At 44.4% G+C, this 23,137-nt stretch overlaps 1 protein-coding gene across 2 annotated transcripts in view; it reads right to left on the bottom strand.

Annotated features, from left to right (window-relative positions):
- Nucleotides 1–23,137, bottom strand: part of Il15ra (interleukin 15 receptor subunit alpha) — a 28,558-nt gene extending 5,421 nt beyond the window's left edge. The window contains exons 1-5 of one of the 2 annotated variants that reach the window (XM_027405119.2): nucleotides 22,929–23,136; nucleotides 11,450–11,644; nucleotides 9,257–9,355; nucleotides 4,891–5,088; nucleotides 4,352–4,384 (exon numbers count right to left, since the gene is read on the bottom strand). In XM_027405119.2, coding sequence (XP_027260920.1) covers nucleotides 4,352–4,384; nucleotides 4,891–5,088; nucleotides 9,257–9,355; nucleotides 11,450–11,644; nucleotides 22,929–23,022 — 619 coding nt within the window. In that variant the 5' untranslated portion in view covers nucleotides 23,023–23,136. Of the gene's footprint in view, nucleotides 1–4,351; nucleotides 4,385–4,890; nucleotides 5,089–9,256; nucleotides 9,356–11,449; nucleotides 11,645–22,928 lie in introns of both variants that reach the window. The other variant, XM_027405120.2, reaches the window with a different exon arrangement.

The raw sequence follows: 23,137 nt of genomic DNA, 5'->3' as shown, positions 1-23,137 counted from the left end.
TTGCTAACTCTTTAAGTATTTATTGGGCATCAGCTATTGGCTGTTTCCTGTTAAATTAAAAGAAACAACTTTTAAGCTGGTGGTGGTGGTGCACCCCTTTAGTCCCAGCACTCAGGAGGCAGAGGCAGGTGGATCTCTGTGTGTTCCATTCCAGCCTGGTTTACAGAGCAATTCCAGCACAGCCAGGACTAGACAGAGAAACCCTGTCTTGAAAATAAACAGATAAACAAGAACAACTTTTAAAAATAGTGATAACTGGGGCTGGAGAGGAGGCTGGGTGTGTAAGAGTGCACAGTGCTCTTGCCAAGGACCCAGGTCCAGTTCGTAGAACTCACATAGCAGTTCAGGTCCTCACACTAGCATGGCAGTTGCCTTTACCCACGGAGTCATCTCCCAGTCCCAATATACCTTAAAATCAGTTCCATGGGTGGGGGGATTTGATGCCCTTTTTTGACCTCCGAAGGTTCCTGTATGCACAAGTTGCACTTTCACACATTCAGGCAGGTACACATGCATAACATAGACATAAAAATTCTTCAAGAAAGCAAAAGTGAGAACCTTTTGTATAACTTACTTTATAGACTGGGAATATAGCTCAGTGAAGAGCACTTGTCTAGCATGCCCTTTGTTCCCTCCTTATCATAAAACTACAAAAACAATAAAACAAAATATCAGTAGGTTGATTATCAGTTAACTGACTAAGCAATCACTATGGTTGAACATTGTTAACATTGCCTTACAGAGATGTGCTCAGTTGATTGCCTGTTCTTGAAGAAAAAGTGCCTCATCCTGTGTCCAAGGAGCCAGTGAACATCTATAGTATGCAACTGATGAAGGGGATACTCAAAGATCTTTGGTGGCTAGGGTGGATGGTATGTAAATGGCAAACTTTGAAGACACTGTCATAAATACTTTTACATAACTAGATTGATTATGATTTCAGTTTACACCTTATTTGCAGACAAAAAATCCTTTAATATCCCATTTTCATTTCTGTGCTAACAATTTGACTTCTATTATAATTAGGCATCCTCATGTCTATATTTAAGGAAGAACACCTTACTTATACATCAAGAAATATTTAAAATTTAAAAGCCTTTGTGTTTCCCACAAGCCCTTGCACTGAATTATCTTTGTCATGAAAACCATGAACTGGAATAGTAAGTATTAGATCCTAAATTGCTTGACTCTCTATATAGAAAATGTTACATGTAGATTTTCATCCACTAAATATAATTGCACCCAAGTTTTCAATTAGTTACTATTGGTAATGTAATTCAAGACAGTAAATAATCACATGCCCAAAGATGAGATTGGCTAAATAAAATGTGCTCAGGTCTATATGGAGTAGACTGAAGAGAGAAAGGTGTTTTTTTATGTGCAAATAGGGAGGATTGCTAAGATATGACAGTGTCCTGGGGAATGCTCATTGTCAACCTGATACAGCCTAGTATTGAGAAATTCCCCAGATCAAGTTGGTCTGCAGGCATGTCTATAGGGGATTTCTTTGATTGTTAACTGATGTAGGGGTCCATCCCATTGGGTAAAGCACCATTTCCTCCATGGCCAGGTGGTCCTGGCTGTATAAGAAAGCTAGCTGGCGGGACTGGAGAGATGGTTCAGCAGTTAAGAGCACATAACTGCTCTTGTGGAGGCTCTGAGTTTGGTTTCCAGCATCCTCATCAGGTGACTCACAGTTACTGCCTGCAATTCTAGTTCCAGGAGGTTCTGATGCCTCTGGCCTTCTAGAGCCCTTCATGTATGTGTGTGTGCGCACACAATTTTTAAAATAACAGAAAGTAGTCTTTTAGAAAAACATTTTTAAAAAATTTAAAGAAAGTTAGCGAAGCATGAGTGAGAGAGTGAATGGACCCACAGCACTCCTCCTTGGCTTCTGCTTCAAGCTCCTGCTTGAGTTTCTGCTCTGACTTCCCTTAGTGATGGACTGTGACCTGGAAGTATAAGCCAAATGAGCCCTTTCCTACCCAAGTTGTTTTGGGTAGAGTGTTTAGCCACACCAACAAAAAGGAAATCCGGACAGCCAGTAAGCGAAGAGACGTGAAATATCTACCCTTAGACTTCTCCTGTGTGTGATTATTTGTACACAGCCAACAGAAGGAGGCAAAGAAGCCTGCTTTCTGTCTCCAGGGATGCTCATAGTCAGAGGCAAGACTTTCATTCTATTGATTATGCACTGACTTTTGATTTTTTTTGTTTTAAATTTGTTGAGGTATGGTGTTGCTATGTAGTCACAATGGTGTTGATATTCACTATGTAACCCAGGCAGATCCTAAACTCAAAGCAATCCTCCTGCCTTAGCCTTCTGAGTGCTGGATTTACATATGCCTCCATGCTGTTTAATTTTTAATGTTCAGACCATGTGCAAATTATTAAGAATTTGAAAAACAAAAAATTCAAAACTATGTGGAAAGATTAACAGGCTATGTGTCATAGAGAAAAATTAGTTTGCCTAATTCTGATATGTTGTTGTCTTAAATCATGAATATGTTTTTGTTTATGTCCTTGACATTAAGTGAATTTTTCCAATCTTCTTCAAAAAGCCTTTCTAAAATGTCTTGCTTTCATCTATCTATCTATCTATCTATCTATCTATCTATCTATCTATCTATCCATCCATCTATCCATCTGCCTACCTATCTACTATCTTTCTATTTTTTTTCATTTTGCAGTCTGAGGATTGAGCATGTGCTCTCTACTACTGAGATGTTACATCCCCAGTCCTCTTCATAGTTTTAATTTTGATACAGTGTTCACTGAGTTGTCCAGGCTGACCTTGAGTTTGCAGTCCTCTTGCTTCAGCCTCCTGAGTAGCTGAGAATACAGACCTTTACCACCAGGCCTGTCTTCATTTGGCCATTTACAAAACCACTGTAATAAATAAACTGCTAATATATCTAAAGCTCCATCTGGTTCCCAGATGTTACTTAGTGCAGATAAAAATAGGACCAAAAAGCCAGTGAGCCATCCTCCAGCAGGAAAACTTACAAATAGAAAATAGAACAGGACAGTGTTGGTGCACGTCTTTCACCCCAGCACTTGGGAGGAAGAGGCTGGCAAATTTCTGTGAGTTCAATGACAACCTGATCTACAGATCAAGTTTCAGGACAGCCAGGGCTGTTACATAGAGAAACACTGTCTCCAAAAAGAAAAAGGAAGGAAGGGAGGGAAGAAGGAAGGGAGAGGAAGGAAAATAGAATATTTAATCCTCTTAAAAGGTGTGTGTGTGTGTGTGTGTGTGTGTGTGTGTGTGTGTGTGTGTGTGTGTACACTTGTATATACACACAAGTACGCAGGTGCCCACAGGCCAGAAAAGGCTGTTGTATCCCCTGGAGCTGGAGTGGCTGTGAACTGTCTGGGTGCTGGGAACTGAGCTCTGGTCCTCTGCAAGAGCAGTAAGTGACCTTTACCACTGAGATACCTCTCTAGTGCCTTTTGTTCCTTTTAAAGCTTGTCAGGCTGGGCATTGGTGGCACACGCCTTTAATCCCAGCACTTGGGAGGCAGAGGCAGGTGGATCTCTGAGTATGAGGCCAGCCTGGTCTCCAGAGCGAGTGCCAGGACAGGCTCCAAAGCTACAAAGAGAAACCCTGTCTCGAAAAACAAAACAAAACAAAACAAAACAAAATCTTGTCAGAATAAAGTGTTAGATTCCTACTCTCTGCACCCCACACCCTTTTTTATGGCACTGAAGATCAAGCTTGGCTTTGATGAGCAAGCCTACTGGCACTGAGCTGCACCCCTGCCCTCCCTTCTCTCCTGCTCTTTTCTTTCTTCTCCAAGATCTGTCTTCCTCCTTTTCGCAGACACTTTTCTGTTTTCCTCCTGTGTTAATTGTACAGCCTCTTTCTTTTTCTTCCAACTGTAATGCTCCATGTGTTTTATCAACAGAAACATTTAGACAGAGTGGTCTGGACTTTTTCTGAACAGTGCATAGTGTTCCAGGCTGTGAGGTCTAGGCAGTTTCTAGCAGAATGGCATTGTCTTAGTGGCAGCAGCAGGCTCCTGCAGTTTCCTGATTTGCCCTGGATGTGAGTGGAGCCTGGAAGGGCTTACCTGTGAGTAGCTGAACCATCAAGCTCTTTTGTGGTGTCCCTTTGTACATCACTAGTGTGACAGGTAGAAGCTTCAGATCTTAAGATAAGTAATCATGTCCAATGACAAGTTCCATCAACAGGGTATTATACAAGTTATTCTCTGATGGAGATATTTCAGAGAGGCAAAGGTGTACTGCTGTTAACCTTGCTAGAGTGGCCCAGAACAGGCTGGTGAGCATTCTGGGTCTGACTTACAGTTCCTGATTATAAACACATCAGACAAAAGAAAATACTCACCTTTGGTCATTTTGGAGCTGTTTGGAGAAATCTCTGCAGAGGAAAGAGGAGAGCTGAGTCAGGGTTGGAGATCCGAGAGCACCAGGTTCTCAAGAAACTGGAGAGATTAGCTACCTTAGACCCAGAAGAGACATGGAGCTGATAACCAGACTGGTCTTAGCAAAAAAACAAAAACAAAACAAAACAACAACAAAAAAAAAAAAAAAAACAAAAAACAGGATAACATTCTGTGGTGCTTGCCAGTGGCTTCTCTAGCCACAGACCATGGCTCCACACTGTGAAATATCCCTGCCAGTCTCTGGCATGCACATTAGTAAGCCATGTCGTATCTGAGAAATGGGATTTCCTTCCTGGCTATTCTTCCAGTGGGACCATTCAAGCATGATGGTGGGCAGCAGGCCACTGGGCCACAGTCAGTTCTGACTTGAGCCTGAGTGCTTCAACGCTAATGCAGACACCCTCCTACAAGATCCCAACCCAGGTCTCAGAAGCAGTATTGTGGGGAACTGGCCTATCCTTGTGCAAAAGCTTGGGCTAACCTGGTATCCTGAGGGAAGTGGAGGCCGTAGGCTCCAAGGTCATTGTTGTTGCAAGAGATGGGGCTCGGGAGGACTCATGACTGCCTGTCCCTGTGGTTCCTGTAGATGCTGGTTGGGATGGTGTCAGCCGGAAGCCTGGCACAATAGCTGTCTCTGTGGCCAATGTGGTATCTGATTTGGGAGATACAGTTTCTGGCTCTGCAGGAAATTCCAAGACAGAGACATAAAAATTCAGACTAGTGTCTGGAACCCAAGGAGCCACTTCAGGGAGCCTGTCCTGGCCGGCCTGCTCCTAGAAAACTGTCCCCTAAGTAGGTGGCATAACTGTCCACTTTTTGGTAACTCCAAAGAATACAGTTATTTCTTATGTGCATTTGAAACAAAATAAAACACCCCAAGAGACTCAGCAGATCAGACTGTTTTCTGTAGAAAGAATGTTACAGTCTCAAAGACTTGATGCCAAAATGCAAGTGGAACTGTATTTGTGAAAGACAGCTGGGATGCTAGTTTTCCTTTCTAGTTTTGTTAGTTCTTTTTTTGTTTGTTTGTTTTCTGAGACAGGGTTTTTCTGTGTGTCAACTCTGGCTGTCCTGGAACTAGCCTTGCAGACCAGACTGGCCTTGAACCCACTGAGATCCACATGCCTCTGCCTCCTGAGTGCTGGGATTTCAGGTGTGTGCCACCACCACCCTGATCAGCCTTGCGATTTCTTGAGACAGGGTCTATTCTGTATCCCTGGCTGGCCTGGAACTTGTTGTATAGACCAGGCTGGCCTCAAACTCATACAATGCTCCCTGCCTCTGCCTCCAAATGCTGGGATTAAAGGTGTGCACCACCTCACCTGACTCTTTTTACATGTTGGCATGACATTTTGAAATAAGAGGAATTACATTCAGCTCCCTGAGTGCCCTAGGCAAAAATCCAAGGAGAGTATTCTAATTTAGTTCCTGCTGGCATGGAAGACACCTGGGTTTCGGTTCCTGTGTTCCTTGTTCATCACTGGTAGATGGATGCCCCTAAACTCTAAAATGGCCTACCTGCTCCCTATTCTCTATTCTCTTCCAAATGAAAATGGGTCTTCCACTGTGACAAATATCAAGCCTGGGGAAATGCAGTCTGAGGAAAGCATGCTGGGAAGCCGGGCATCTTGGACTGCAGAGGCATGGTGTGGTGTCCTGGTCCCACACTCTCTTAGCCATGCGCCGTGTAAGATGTGTGCTTACCCTTCAGTCCATTGGTCCTAATCAGATGCATTCCTCCCTCCACAAACCACCAGCCCTGTAGAGGACTCACATCCAAGCACTCATGAGCATACCAGTTAGTGTCCAAGGCTGTGTCTGTACATTTTTGTCTCAATGAGGAACATCTGACCAAGCATTTGGGACACAGAGACAGGGCTGAGAGTAGTTTATCATTCTTATCTCTTGAGTAAACACTGTATGTATGATGCATCATACCAAAGGAGCTTGGAAATCACTTCTATATTAAATGGGTCACATACCTACAATTTCTTCCATTACATGCAACCTACTCACCAGAAGAGATACTCCTTTTTATTTTATTATGTTTTCCTAATAGTACTGGAAGTTGCACCTAGAGCCTTTTGCATGCTAGGCAAACATTCTACCAATGAGCTACAGCCCCAGCCCTATTTTATTATTAATTTTTTGAGCTGGAACCTTCTGTGCTTTGCAATAGCATGAGGTTCAGAAACCTCTCTATCCTCCTTAGAAGAGAAGTCTTCACCCTGGAATATGCAAGAACCACCTGGGAAGCATCCATAGCTGTTGATTCCCAGAGCTTTCCCCAGGCCAACTGGAGTTCTTTAGCGAGTTCCCTGTGGATTGAAGGCAGAGACCCAGCACACTGGAAGCTGTGACCAATTGAGCAATTGAGAATGGTTGCAAACAGAGGTTCCCATAACTGGGAGTGGAAGGAGGAAACAAGGGGAAACCACAAACTGGATGATGTGACACTAAAACTTAATAGAAAATGAGAGCATCGTAGGGTAGAGAACATAGGTTTCAAATATTCTTAACAGTAGACAAATGCTGAGGGCATTGAGATAGTTTACATAACACCCAAAAGAAGTACAAAATATTGAGCTGGGTTCAATGGCACATGCCTATAATCTGAGGACTCTGGAGACTGAGGTAGGATGCCTGTGAGTTTGAGGCCAGCCAGGGATATATAGAGAGACCCTGTCAGAAAGGAAGGAAGAAAAGAAGGAAGGCAGGGATGGAGAGAGGGGTGATATTTGCACAATATTTCTGTATTATTGCTATGTTATAATGGTTGGCTTTAACGTGACACAAGGGAAGGGAATCTCAAGGAGGAATTGTCTACACTGGTTTGGCCTGTGAGCATGTCTGTGGGGGATTGTCTTGATTATTGATGTGGGAAGACTCCTCACACCATGGCAGGGGCTCCTGTACTGTCTTAAGAGTGGAGAAGTTGGGCTGAGCACGTGCAAGTGAACACATGCATTCCTGTCTCTCTGCTCCTGATTGTGGATGTGATACGACTGGCTGCTTCAAGCTCCTGCCACTGTGGCTTTTCCAGTGATGGTTATAACCTGGAAATGTAAGGTGAAACAAACCCTTTCTCCTCTATGTTGCTTTTTGTTGGGATATTTTAACCCAGTAACACAAAAGAAACTAGAACAAGCATCCAAATTAAATAGCTAATGGGGAAGATTGGGAAGCTGGGCATAATGGCACACTACTACTCAGGAGTAGTAGTACCCCTGCACTCAAGAGGCAGAGATAGGCATAGCCCTGTGGTTTTGAAGCCACCATGGTCTGTAAAGTGAATTCTAGGGCAGTTAGAGTTACATAGTGAGACCTGCCTCAACCCACCCCCTCCCCCACTGCCAAAAACAAGTCTACAATGAATCCCTCACACTGTCTCACATTTTGCCAAAGAGCCCTGCCCATGCCCTTTCTTTGGACTATCTTGCCAAGGACATGAATACTAAGTAGCAAGTGCTTTGGAAGATAGAGACAGTATCTACCTCTGGAGCAAAGAACAGGCATGCTTGCTGCCGATTATAAGACAGACATTCAGCTTCTGTGAGCCCAGGCTTCCCTGGCCCAGTGCAGCCTGCTACACATACAGGGATGTATTCTGGCTTATTCTGCTTTCCCTGAGGGCCTGAGAGATGATGAGTTGATGCTCCTGCTTCCCTGAGCCACTTGGGAAAGCTCTTTAATATGCCATCCTAGAGCCTTCATCCAGCAGCTGGTGTAAGTAGAAGCAGACACCCACAGGTAAACCTTGAACTGAACTGAAATCCAATGCAGAGAAGGACTGACGAGCAGAGGGGCCATACCAGGCTGGTGAAACTCACAGAAACAGATGACCTGAACAAGGGAGAGCCCTTGGTCCCCAGACTGATAGCTGGGAAACCAGCATGGGACTGATCCAGACCCCCTGAATGTGGGTGTCAGTATCCTACATGGAAGGATACTACCTGGGCCTAGACACAAGGGGGTGGGCCTAGGCCCTATCCCAAAGGATACAACAGACTCTGAAGACCCCCCTACGGAAGGCCTCACCCTCCCTGGGGAGTAGAAAGGGTATGGGATAGGTAGTGTGTTAGTTGTGGGGCAGGGGAGGAGTGGAGGGAGAGGGACCTGGGATTGACATGTAAAATAATCTTCTTTCTAATTGAAATAAAAGAATTAAAAAAATTAATGCTGATACAAGTTAAGAAACAAGTGAGCGCCAGGTGGTGGTGTCGCATACATTTAACCCCAGTGCTTAGGAGGCAGAGGCAGGCAGATCTATGAGTTCCAGTACAGCCTGGTCTACAGAGTGAGTTCCAGGACAGCCAAGGTTACACAGAGAAACTCTGTCTCAAAAAACAAAAAACCAACCAAACAAAAACAAGTGGGATCAAATCTCAGGGTCTTTTCGGGTTTTGATAAGGGTGAGTGTCTACAGCTAACTATGATTTAATAAGTTAATGATAGATTTTAAGTCACTATAAATTATATTAATTCTGGATAGCAAATAACCTTGAAAAAGCTAAACCACTATAAGTTCTGAATCTTGCCATCAACATAAAGTTCTGGCCGGGTGTTGGTGGCGCACGCCTTTAATCCCAGCACTCGGGAGGCAGAGGCAGGCGGATCTCTGTGAGTTCGAGGTCAGAGGTTAGCCTGGTCTCCAGAGCGAGTGCCAGGATAGGCTCCAAAGAAAGCTACACAGAGAAACCCTGTCTTGAAAAACCAAAAAAAAAAAAAAAAAAAAAAAAAGTTCTGTTGCCTAGGTTTGCATCGTACCTCAGCAGTGGGCCATGGTATCTAGGATAGGGGGATGGATCCTAGATGGCAGTTCTTTCACATTTTCCCAGTATTCCTACCTTTTTCAGGAGGGGAGGGGCTCTCTGGCTGTGGGGTCACCGTTGTCGTCACTACTGTGGAAGGTAGCACTGGACTCTGGTAAGCCAGGGAGGGGTCTCCTAGAGAGAGGACAGTCACATGGCATTTATGATTTTGAGGGCAGACTCTGGGGCAGTTTCAGCACTAGCTACAAAGAAAAATAATCAATGCATCAGTGCGCATTCACTTCTGCCTTCCTGGGACAAGGCTAGAAGCACTGGAAATGAGTGTCACTTTCCCAACTCAAATGCACAGTCTGTAAAATGCCTTTCTAGTATTTTCTACAGGTCAGTCATCAAATAGTTTTTGTGCAGAGCGATATATGTGCAATCAACTCAATTTTATCATACAAGATTTTCATGGGAAAAAAAATCACTCAACAGACTCCATTTATATAGTAGACTATCACTCAGTGCACAGGTTTTAGGAAAACAATGAAGGAGATCGTTGACGGTAAACTGCAAAAGATCAAAACCTTTGCACCAGATGATACTGAAAGATTCCTGCAGCCTTTGGGTTCTGAAATTGTGAGTACAGGGCTAGAGAGATGGCTGTCAGTAAAGTGCCTGTCACATAAGCATAAGGATCTGAGTTCTGATCCCCATTATGGCACAGATCTGCCACCCTAGTGCTGTCAGGAGGGAATGGGGACAAGTAGCTTTGCAAAGCTCAGTGGTCAGCAGCTAGCCAATCAGTGAGTGTTGGGTTAAGTGAGAGACACCATCTCAAAAAAGGAGAGAGTGACAGAGGTGAACATCCTAAGATAGACTGCCAGCCTTCACATGCATGGGCACATATGTGAATGAACACCGTACACCCACGTGTTTACATAAACATATTTGCATATACATATCTCAAAAAAGGAAAAACAATTGAGGACTTGGTGGGTGAACATACTTGCCATCAAGCTTGAAGATGTGAGTTCAAATCCCTGGCCTAACATGGCAGAAAGAGAGAAACAACTGCTACAGATTTGACCTCCACACACAAACTGGGATGCTCTCTCTCTCCCCAAATAAATTAGATAAATAAATTTAATTTTAAAATATTCTAATTGCAACTTCTTTATTTCCTCCTTACTCTCTTGCCCCTATTCATAGTGACTGTTCATCCTGAATTCCTTCACCAAAAGATGTAGGGGTTTGAGAAAACTTGAGTGTTATGGTTTGCATCTGGAATATGACCCCCAGGATCATGTTTTAAAGGCTAGATCCCCAGCTTGTATGGTCCTTCAAAGGCTATGCAGGTAAACAGGTATCAGGACTTCCTCCTTTCCCTCCCTCTGCTAAACTCTCATCCTGAAGCTGTGTGTATATGTGGCAGGGTGGAGATGAAGGCTATCTGACCGCCAAGAGAAAGCCTGGCTCAGAAGATGGATGTGGGCATTTCCACCTAAGTCCTCACTGGTGTTAGCCATGTACTGGATATACAATGGGTGCCTGTTGGAGCAGTGCTCTCCTGGAAGATTGTGGGCCACTTTTTATTTTTGTAGGGAGCAGAATGGGGATTAGTATTCCTGGAAGCACCACTAAGTAAGTGGCTTCTACCCCTAGAATGTTGGCCTTCATCCAACTGTGGGTGAGTTTTTTAAAAAGCTGATTCACACAACCTTCGTCTTTGCTCTTGAGCATAGCTGGACACTACACTGCCAAGTAAGCCAGGGATATTCTGTTGGTTAGGCTAGGCCAACCTCCTGGGTTCTGACAAACAAGAACAGTGTATGTTTTCCTGAAGCCCTCTGCCTTGTGAGAGATCCAAAATGCTCTCTGGGCAGCTTGAGCACACACCCTAGACCATAGCCAATCCTCTGGCTACTATCATGCCAAAACAAATACTGATGGTCATAATAGTTAACCTTTACCAGGTTCTACTTAACACTACAAAACATTGTTGACATCAGGTTTATTTTCTGGTTGGATAAGCAGAGTTCCAAGAAGCTAAGGGATTTGCCCAAGGACATAAAATGGATAAGTGGCAGAGCTAGGGTATGAGCCAAGATTGGGTGACAGAACCCATTGCCCATGTATTCCTACACCAGGAGGAATCCCACTGGATTGGTTAGGGCCCAGATCTCAGCACAGATTTCTTTGGCTCTCACAGCTCCCACTATTCAGCTCTCCTTTATGTTCAGCCTTGGCAGGAGGCAGGCGACCAGTGGGGGAACTGGTACTTACTGATGCACTTGAGGTTAGGAGTTGTCCAGTGGGCAGTGTTTGTGTTCTTGTTAATCACACATTCAGTCAGTGAGGATGTGCCGGCTTTCCGTTTGAAACCAGAATTACAGACATACCTCTCCCTGGAGTTCACGCTGTAATTCTTGACCCGGATGTCTGCATGTTCAACAGATATGGGGGTTGGGCATGTGGTGCCTAGAAAGTGCATGAGAGGGGAGAGAGATGAGAAGGCTGGGGTTTATTCATGGGTGTCTTCATGCTTTGCAGCTAGGGTTGAGCTTCTCCTGGGGCTCATAGGATAGATTCCAGGCCCAAGCACATGGGTGTGATGAGAAAGGACACCCATCATTCCAGGAGTTTCCTTTAAATGCCAGCCATTCAGTGCAACTAGATACCCAAAAGTCTTCAACAAACCTCTCCATTACCCTCCATCACCTATCTGTCTCCAAGCTCATGATAGCTCTCAAAGCTATTCATGTTTCTCCATTCTGGGTCAAGATTGTTTGAGGGATGTCACATTGTTGTTTTTGATCAATAGCAAGAGTCTCCAGATTGGTGTTCCTGTGTCCCACTGCCAGCAACCAGCATGATTGTTCGCCCTGCCCCCTTAACAACTTTACCAGCATGATTGTTAGCCACACATCCTTAGCTTTGCCATCATAATTGTTAGCCCTGCATCCTTAACAACTTTACCAGCATGATTGTTAGCCACACATCCTTAGCTTTGCCATCATAATTGTTAGCCCTGCATCCTTAACAACTTTACCAGCATGATCGTTGGCCATGCATCCTCGGTAGCCTGCTATTCTCATAGTGAAACCCCAAATGCCTAAGAAGCCTATAAGGTTTGGTCAGATTCTGCCCTATCTGCCCTTCTAGATGTCTTCCCCTTTAATGATTCCCCACTGCCACACCCCACAGCCCCTCCTCCTTCACAATGCACCATCACACTCTCATCGACTTACCTCCCACCACCCTTCCTTGCTGACTGCCATGTTACCTGCCGGAAAAGTCTTTATTTGCTTAGCTGGTAACCTGAGTCCTGAGGTTCTGTGATCTTCCCCTCCATGGCAGTTTGTATTTAGGATGTTGATACTATACAATTAGTGTATGTCTTACCATCTGCAGTCTGAGCTATGATGTGAGGGTAGAAGCCATGTCTACTTTGTTTACCATTGTATTCCTGATCCTAGTACAGTACCTTGAAATACTTGATGCTCAGATACATGCTAAAAGAATAATGGGTAGAGCCAGGCGTTGGTGGCGCACACCTTTAATCCCAGCACTCGGGAGGCAGAGGCAGGCATATCTCTGTGAGTTTGAGGCCAGCCTGGTCTTCAGAGCGAGTGCCAGGATAGGCTCCAAAGCTACACAGAGAAACCCTGTCTCGAAAAACAAAAACAAAACAAAACAAAAAAGAATAATAGGTAGATTTGGTATGGAGGTGCATACTTTTAATCCCAGCACCTCAGAGGCAAAGGTAGGCAGAGCTCTGTGAATTTGAGGCCAATCTAGTCTACACAGTGAGTTCAAGGCCAGCTGGGGCTACATAGCAAATCCTTGTCTAAAACAAATGAAAGAACGATGAATAAACACTTTTCTTCAATAACAAGCTGGAGTTGGACCTCCTGGTGTAATTTAGTTCAGTTTGTTTCTCTCTGTATAGTCAGCTACTCTGATTATCATCACATTTTCAGAAGAAACTAGGAACAAGATGAATTGTCCCAAAGACAGACTGCTTTAGATGGGTCTACTCTCATGATAGCTGGAATTGGACCCACACTGCAAAGCTCCTGCTAAAGCTGGTTGTGGTGGGAGGGTTCTGTATTGTAGAAATGGCATGTGTTATAAGGTGATATCTGAGGTCCTAGAAACAAATGGAGGGTCTAAAAAGTTGGCTATTTCTAGTTGGGAATTTCATACTTGTATTTGACTTCTTTTTATCCCAGCACTTGGAAGGCAACAGAAGGAGGAGCTCTGAGTTCAAGGCCAGCCTGGTCTTTATAGCAAAGGTTCAGGACATCCAGGACTATATAGAGAGACCCTGTCTCCAAAAAATTATTTTATGTATATAGGTGTTTTGCCTGAATATATGTGAACTGTACATATCCTTGGTGCCCAGGGAGTCCAGAGAGGATGTCAGATCCCCTAGAACTAGAGATACAGATTGTTTTTAGCCACTATGTGGGTGCTGGGAATCAAACATAGGTCCTATGGACAAGCAACTAGAGTTCTTAACCACTGAGCCATTTCTCCACCCTCATATGGTTGATTTCTTGTACTGTTTTTTTTTTTCTTTTTAGATTTATTCATTGCATTTTCTGTGTTTTTCCTGAATATTTGTATGTGTACTACATGCGTGCATTGTGCCCAAGAAGGTCAGAAGAGGGTGTTAGATCCCTTGAAACATGGGCTCTAGAGTTAGAGGTGGTTGTGAGTCATTGTTACATGGATGCTGGGAATTGAATCAGGGTCCTCTCTGAGAGCATCAAGTGCTCCTACCTGCTGAGCCGTTGCTCCAGCCCCATCTTGTACTTTCTTTCCTCTTTGTCCCCTGAACTGTGGTTGCACAGTGCTTGCCCAACTTCCTTTTAGAGCATTTTTACCTAAGATCAATTGATTTTAATTTGAAATGGCTTGACTGTGAATCCACCTGTTTTTTTGTTTTTTGTTTTTTTTTTTTTTCAGGGCCACTGCCTTTTCTGTTGTTTTCAGACTGGGGGATTATTATCAGCAAGCGGTTTCACATCTTCCGAGTCTCTAAGTAGTCTCCTCTGGGATTCTTTCAACTCTTCTCATTCATTGCACACATAGAAGTGAAACATTTAGGACTTATCACTCGAGAGGCTTTAAAATGGAAAACATGTTAGCAATAACTATAATATAGTCATCAATGGTTGTCTCCTGACAGAAAGGTAGTTGTTCAGTCCATGAAGACTTGATGCCTCAGCATACAGTTCTGATGCTGGAGTCCCAGGGAAGTCCTGGAGAGCTGCCGGTCTTCAGTCTACATTGTCCTGAAGAAGTGGGTTCTAATAACCAGCAAACGAGAGCCTCAGGAGCACAAGAGACAAACTTGCCAGTCAGAGTAAGGGCAAGCAGTCAAACAAGCAAAAGCTTTCTTCTTCCATGTCTTTTTGTGTGGGCTGCCACCAGAAGGTGTGGTTCAGATGATCCAATCAAGAAAAGCCCTCCCAGGTGTGCGTAGCTGCTTGGATTCTAGGTGACAGGTATAATCAGGCTGAGAGCCAAGATTATGCACACTGTAAGTCCACATCTTGTCAGTTTGACGCATAATCACATCTCCTTACGTCATGCTTAGTTTCCAAAAGAAAACTATAACTAGATCATAATTCTACTTAACATTATACAACTATCCCACATACAACTGCAAATGCATTATATAGTTTAGAATAGATGGTGATATCCCTTGTCAGGGTATCCCAGATTATAGAATCACAAGCTAGATAAATTTTTATTCTTTATAAGCCAGTGAGTCTCAGGTATTCTATTATAGCAACAAAAAATTAACTGTGACTAGCACCTCTAAGGGTTCCTCCCCCTCTTTCTCCTCTTCCTCTTCTTGTGTTCTATGGATCAAACTCAGGGGCTTGCACATGCTAGGCAAGTGCTCTACCAGGTTCTTCTTGAGGGAAACTCTAAGAGCCTGTGACAGTTTGGGCCAAGATTATCAGTTGGTGAGGACATTTTCCTCTAGTTATTCCCCCTAGTTGTGGTTTTCATAGTGCTGGCTTGCCACACCTTTTTCTTATTAACCACCTTTTAGTGTTCCTTCTTCCATGACCAGGGTCCAGTGCTGTAAATTCCACTTGTTCTGTGTTTGGTATTTTAGCTATAGCTTTGTTTTCTGGGGGCAAACTCACCATTTCCACGTGGAATGGTTGCTCTGCTGTTTCCTGCCTCTTATCACCCCAGGTCCTCTTTTTTAGTGATGTTTAGGAGTTGTGTGGATTAGACCCATCTGAAGAGCTTGTTAAAACTAACTGGCTCCAACCCAGAGCTACTGAGCCAGTCAGTCTAAGGCAGAGCCTAGGAATCTGTATTTCCAAGTGCCAGATGGTACAGGCCCTGTAGTTGCAGGAACCGTACTTTGGGAACTGCTGCTCTGTCTACAAGTACAGCAGAGCAAATGGCACTTGGCTTACAAAGCAATGGTGTAAACAGCAGCCTGCTCACACCATTTTCAGACCAGGGTGTTGATCCCATCAACGAGGATTGCTTTTACACATTTGTCTTTATATGATCTTCTAAATTTCTATACTAAGACTTTAATTTAAAAAACGTGTGTGTGTGTGTGTGTGTGTGTGTGTGTGTGTGTGTGTGTGTGTGTGTGATGAACTCATACTGCAGCACACATGTGGAGTTCAGGGGACAAGTTGTGGGAGTCAGTTATCTCTTTCTATCAAGTGGGTGCTGAGAGAGGCATGATTCAACTCAGGTCATCAGGCATGGCAGAAAGTACCTTTACCCACTGACCATCTCAATGGCTGGGCTTTTATGTGGATCTTATTCTCCTACCTCAATCTCTAAAATATACACCCACTGTGTGTGTGTGTGAGTGCGTGCGTGCGTGCGTGCGTGCGTGCGTGCGTGCGTGCGTGTGTGTGTGTGTGTGTGTGTGTGTGTGTGTGTGTAGCTTGTCAGTTCCATGTGTTTAGCTCAATGTTTCCTAATTTTTAAATTTGCATTTGTGGCACTTTGCTATATGTTACATTGCTTGGAAAGTACTTAGGGGTGTAGTAACGGTGTGGAGTGGGGAGGAACAATCTGAAAAATCAATTCAAATAACCTTAATAACATTTGGCAGCAGACCAGAATGGAGAGTCCAGTGAAAAATGCTATGCCTGATCTTTGATAAAATGTTCCCTCCTTCTGAGAAAGCCTGTACTATGCTTGGACTTTTGGACCTCTGGGAATGCTATTACATCATTTGTGGATGGATAGTCTCCAGCCATAGATCAGTATCTCCAGGGCCTTGTGAGTTCCCCAGGGAAAAAGGCAGAGAGAAGGCATCTAGCTAAACTACCCTTTTCTTGTTTGCCTCAAGCTTGCTTCTTAATGTTATTATCTTGTCTTGGGTTGTCAGGGATCCTGTGAGATCACATAGTTTGTTTTCCTCCCCAGAGAACTGGCAGGCCCTGTCATGGGTCATTCTGAAACCTTGGAGGCAAAGGAGCCTAAGGACCCCTGCCTTGCACAGGACATTTCCTGCCTTTGCAATTGCAGAGGTAACAAACTCAGTACGGAACACCCTTTCCCTGAAGGCTAAGACCAAGTTCTGCTTGGTCCCCTCCACACATCTGGAGTGCTTCTGCTCTGGGAACATAGTGTACAGAGTGTAGTAGACCAGATGGACACAGCTGGGATTGACAGACATTGTCTTAATTGCAGTTGCTGAAAAAGTTCAAGGATGAGCAAGAATTAGCCAGTTGAATAAAAGAAAAACAGGGTAAGTGGTCCAATCTGGTCAACAAGGACCAGCGCATTTCCAAAACATTCCTGTGAGAAGACTCCGTCATTGTGGCTTTGCAGAACATGCTCATTGCTGGCAAGTGGAAGATCTACTATTGTCAGAGTCTTAATGAAAACCTGCCTCATGTGTTGGAAGTTTACAAACAAAAGTTGGAGCTGAAAGATGGATCAGTGTTTAAGAGAAAATACTGCTCTTCTAGAGGGTCTGAGTTTATTCCCGGGCCCCCACATCAGGTGTCTCATGGCTGCCTGTAACTCCAGCTCCAGTGGACCTGCCATATCTTTGGGCTCCCTTGGAGCCCATACACAGCATATGGCAGACACTCACACAGACATATAAACACACAAAGAAAAAATAAATCTTTAAAAAGTAAAGAAATAAGTGAAAGATTAAAACAGAACAGCTAATAGAAACAGGAGTGAACATGGAGCTGGTCTGATGATGCCCCAGCATCCTTCCCTCTGTCCTCAGCATGGCCTGCATTTATGTCCAGACATGGTGATCCATGCCTGTGATCCCAGCACGCAGGAGGCAGAAGCAAGAGAACCAGAAATTCAGCTGCACCCTCAGCTACACAGCCATTTGGAGGCTAGCCTGAGCTACATGAGTCTGTCTAATTTTTCCCCTAAGACTTCACTACTGCCGTTTCCTGAGCAGGTGCTGTTTACTTCTCAGCATATTCCTCCCTAAGTCTAAATCCACATTTCCAACCCTTTCTTTTGCCAAAAGTTTTCTTTTTACACACACACACACACACACACACACACACACACATATATATATATATATATATATATATATATATGGCTACATTCATGCTGTGACATTTGTGTGGTCAGAGGACAACCCACAGAAATCAGTTTTGTCCTTCCATCATGTGGATCCTAGGGATCAAATAAGCTTTGTCATTTTGACCTTCCCTTTCTTGACAGCTAAGCTCTCACATGTATCTTTAGTGCCCCACCTCCTGCCCCAGCTCAGGTAGATATCCAGTGGTACTTTCATAGGATCCTGAGCCAGGACCAAGTGTGTGCTTGTGTGTGTCCCCACCTGTCACTCTATTGCTTCAATCCGTTTATCAACTTGTCATTCCCTCCTCATAACAAGTCTTGAACTGTGTCTGTGTATGTAAATCTTTGTTAATTACTTTCAAAGTTGATTCTGTGTTCTTTTACTGAATTATAGAATCAACACACCAATTTCCTGCTGAAGTCCCCACTGGAAGGGTGTTATAATTGTAGACCAGCTCAGGGGACAACTGATAATCTAAGTAATGTTAAGTCTTCTCAAACCCAAATATAGTATCTGCCTTGATTTAAGTCTTTCATGATTTCTATAAAAAGTTTTTTATAGTACTTTAAGATTTCGTGTGTGTGTGTGTGTGTGTGTGTGTGTGTGTGTGTGTGTGTGTGGACAACAGCAGGAGTCCTTCCTTTCTACCGTGGGGCTTTCAGGATTCTGACAAAAGGCACCAGGCTTAACACCAAGCACCTTTACCAGGTGAGCCATCTCACCTTGAGCTTTCAGCATACTAGACTTGTATATCTTTTGTCAGATGTACTACGGGTTTAATTTTTTTTTAATTATTTTTTTTAAATATAAAAAAATTTAAAATATAAAAAATATATTAAAAAAATATATTTAAAATTTATTCTTTACTAATTTCATGCATGTTTATAATGACTCCCCAATTCCCCCTTATCCCCTTCACACTCCCTCCATCCCCTTTTCTTTCTAACAAGTCTTCCTTTTACGTTCATATTTTTTTTAAAATACATATGTGCTGGATAGTGTCATGCCAGCTAGACACAAGCTAGAGTCATCTGATAGGAGGGAGCCTCCATTGAGAAAATGCCTCCCTAAGATCAGGCTTAAGGCAAACTGTAGGACATTTTCTTAATTAGTGATTGGTGGGGGAAGGCCCAGCCCATTGTGGGTCCTGGGTTCTATAGAAAGTAGGCTGAGCGGAAAAAAACAATGGAATTTTGAAATTTGCAAGAAAATAGATGGAACTAGAAGAAACCATTCTGAGCGAGGTAACCCAATCACAAAAAGACAAACGTGGTATCTACTCACTCATATATGGATTTTAGACATAGAGTAAAGGATTACCAGCCTACAATCCACAGTGCCAGAGATGCTAGTAAACAAGGAAGACCCTAAGAGAGACATACATGGTCCCCTGGAGAAGGGGAAAGGGTCACGATCCCCTGAGCAAATTTAGAGCACAGGAAGAGGGGGAAGGGAGCTAGGAGAATGAGAAGGGGAGAAGAGGAGGGATACAGAGGTCATGAGGGAGCAGAAAGGTTGAGTAAGGTGAAGAATAGGAGAAAGGGTATGTGATAGGTAGGGTTTTCATTTCCTTCAGCCTTAATTACATCTTTTAATACTACAATGATATTAATCTCCCCAGACCCCACCCCCCCGATATCCAGTATAAGTCTACAGCCATACCACACTGAACTTGATGGGTCTTGTCTGGTCTTGGAAGCTAAACAGGGTCAAGCCTGGTTGGTACTTGGATGGGAAATATCCAGTGCCAGCAAGCCTCATCCTGTCTGCTAGATCATAAGCGCCTTGAAGATGATACATGTATTTTGCAGTTCCCTGGTACTCCTTTTCCAATTCTGAGCTCCATATTCAGTAGGTTTCTCTAAGTTAAGAACTTATGAATACATATAGTGGATGACGTTATGGAACATGGAGCTAAGTTACAGTCCTAGCGATTATTTGCATAAAGCAAAAGGCTACACCTCTTTCTGTTTCCCAGAACCTGTGGATCAGGCTTCTTTATCATGTTGGTTTACTGAGTCTAAGATGGGCAAGGAGCCCTGACCTACTCTTGTATCTGGAGTCTAAGACTCATCAGGTTAGCATGCCTCTCCCATTCTTTAAGTGGAGTTAGAATCCATCACGCCATTTTCTTTTCCTTAGTCTCCCATTTGAACACTATGATAGGTATGTGCTTAGGCACCATGAAGAGAAAATGTGGCTCTTGCCCTCTGGAAGCTCACTCTGAATCAGACATGCCCAAACAGTCAGGGCATCTAGGCTTCCGGTAACCTATTTTTTCTTCCTGGCTGAAGTTCCAGCCAACCCAACATACTTCCTCATGGTGCAATAAGTACAGGCTGTACTCAGCTCATTGCCCCAAACTCATCCACTCTTCTTCGTTCCTTAGTTTCATTAACTAGGTTTCCTAATCCAGTGTGAAGGTCAGAAGGCTTGGTGGTGAGAAGTTGTAGATCAAATGACAGGAAAAGAACGAAACCTGTCCCTTACTGTTCGGATTTAGGAAGACTTCACTTACTGCAGTCTCCCATAGATACCACTGTGCTTCGAGAAGCTTCAGTCTTACTTGCAGCATTCAGGCTCTCCTGACTACAGTTTGCTCCCACCCTTTTAAGTTCCTAGCAGTGGACTTCCTCCAGACTCCCCTACTGTATTGCTGAAAAGAGTATCAAGTCTTTCAAGGGGAAGGACTCCTAGGACACATGTGAAGGGATTGTATAAGAAAGAGAATCACCAGGGCCAGACATTATTGTGCACACCTTTAATCCCAGCACTTGGGAGGCAGATCTCTGGCAAGGCCAACCTGGTCTACTTGGAGAGTTCTGGACCAGCCAGTGCTACACAGTAATACCCCGTGTTAAGAAAAGAAGAAGAGTAGGAGCAAGAAAAAGAGAGTATATCATTTTCCAACATGTTACCTCTTAAATATTACTATTTTGGGGGGGCTGTTAGAGAACATTAAACATGCTGAGACAACCTAAATACCCAACAATCAGGGGATAGCTAAAGCTCAGCCACATCTCTAACAATTAATAATTGTTTAGCTGGGTATGGTGGCATACACACTGCTGTAATCCCAGCACCTGGGATGCTGAGGCAGGAGAGTAGTGAGTCATTCCTCACCTCTTTCCACCTTGTTTGAGTCTCTCTCTCTCTCTCTCTCTCTCTCTCTCTCTCTCTCTCTCTCTCTCTCTCTCTCTCTCCACCCCTGACCTTCTGGAATCTGGAATCTCCCATCCCGTCCTCTCATCCCACCCTACTGTGCTGTGCATCCTGCTCACATAAATTCGGGCCCTCAAATCTGAATAGCAAGTGTTTTTACCCACTAAGCCATCTCCTCAGTAGCCAGCCTTCTATTTATTTATTTTTGCTTTTGAATCTTACCATACAACCCAGACTGTCCTAGAACCAGAAGTCCTCCTGCCTCAGCCTTCGGAGTGCTGGGATTATGAGTAAGAATGCTCCACCAGATTTGGTGGGACTTTCCTGTTGATTCAAGTGACAACATGAATGGAGTCTCAGAATAATTACTGAGCGGGCTGGAGAGATGGCTCAGCCGTTAAAGGCTAGGCTCACAACCAAAAATATAAGAATAATTACTGAGCTAACGAAGCCATATAAAAAAGAGCACATGCTGTATAACTTCAGTTATATAAAAAAAATCTAGAAAGTGCAACAAATCTAAAGGGAAAAAAATAAGCCATTGCAGGGTGGGTCAGAAAGTGAGGATTATGGAGGACACAGGGATCTTGGCAGTAATGGGCATGTCCCTGTATTGATTGTGGTGATAGTTTCAAGAGTGTACACTTTTGTCTTCATACAACTTAAATACATGCAGTATACTGGAGTCGGTTATGACCCAATATGGTTGTTCTTAAAACCAAGATTCAGGTACCAGCCGATGGCAAAAGCATCATGAGGACAAGGAGTGAGACTGCATAGCACCTGAGCTGCAGAAAGGCCTTGTCGGGTAGCTACCTGGGAGGTGCTTCCTCTAGGCTGAGCAGAGCAAAAACTGCATTCACTTTGAATTATTTGATTATTTGAAATAGCTGCAGGCCATTTCTGGAAGCTCAGGACGATTTTCTGCTATCTGTACAGTTTTAAAATTTTTACCAACAAGAGCCAGCTTTACAGATGGAGGACAGGGACCCAAGAATAACCTTGGGAAAATGAACCCCATAACACCCCTACAGAGCCAACCCCAGGAGCAGTTGTGAGTGGGATGGCTATGACCAAGTCCCAAGGAGACTGGATTTGATGCCCATCAACTGGGAAGTCTTGCTTTAAAACACACTCGGAAAAAAGGAGTTGCTAACTCGCAGGGAAGTCCATGGATGACCTTCAGTGAGTTCTCGGCCCCCAAATCATGCGCACATTTTGCAAGCATGTGTTTTCATGTACTTTCTGTACAGAGCGTACATTGATTTTTATCAGACTCTGAAGAATTTCGTGATTATGAAAAGATAGACCCATCTGTTCTTTCTCTTTCCCTCTAGACTTATAGGAACAAAACTAGGGTCCCGTTCATTCTTCCCCGTGAGATTAGATCTAGGTGACACGTTCTGGAACCTGTAACACTCTCTCTTTCCTGGGAGCACAGTCTGTCCTCCTCTCTAACCATCCCAGCCCACAGACAGGTTCCTGAGCACTTGAGAACTGGGAATTGTTTCCCAGCTTTCAGATGTGTAACCTGCCCCACACGTTTTCTTCCACTCACAGCGCAGCTCTTTGCCCAGTGCTTTCCCTTTACCTTCCTTTGACCTGAAAGTCGTGAGGGGTGGTTTTTCCTCAAGTCCCTCCTGGAACCCCACGCGGCGCGACACCCCATAGCTGCGCGTATGGGCTGGCAGATGCACATGTCTCCAAGTTCCCTAACTCTTGCCAAGCTTGCCAGACCTGCTCTTCTCCCTAAGTCACCGAAACGTCAGTAGGGTCCCTCGACTCCCTTGCACGCACGCGGTGACTCGGGAACCAGCCTGGAACAGGGCAAGGGGCACTTATCTATCTGCGCTCTGCGCGGCTGCCTCCACGTGTCCTGACTCCCCCGCTCCCCCAAATCCCCTCACCGCGCCGTGATTCTCTCCAGCTGGTCTTGTGGCTCAGCCCGGTCAAGTCTTGACCCCTACGGGTCAAGTTCACCTGTGTGTGTGTCCCCCCCCCTCCCCTGTTCGGGCTCACGACGCTCCCTACCCGGCGTCACCCTCAGCGGGAGCAACAGCAACAGCAGCAGCAGCAACACCTGGAGGGCGTGGACTCCACAGCCCCGGAGATGCCGCGAAGTCATGGCCGAATGTCCCTCTCAGTGCCCCACCGGGACGTAAGGCTGGGGTCTCTGGGAGGTGGCGAGCTCAGCTCCAGGACCAGCCGGCAGCCAGGAGCATTCGCTTTCGCTTTTGCTT

Source organism: Cricetulus griseus, chromosome 3 (assembly GCF_003668045.3).
Source record: "Cricetulus griseus strain 17A/GY chromosome 3, alternate assembly CriGri-PICRH-1.0, whole genome shotgun sequence".
Classification (NCBI taxonomy): Eukaryota; Metazoa; Chordata; class Mammalia; order Rodentia; family Cricetidae; genus Cricetulus; species Cricetulus griseus.
Note: the sequence above shows the minus strand (reverse complement) of the source record. Positions and strands in the feature narration are given on the sequence as shown.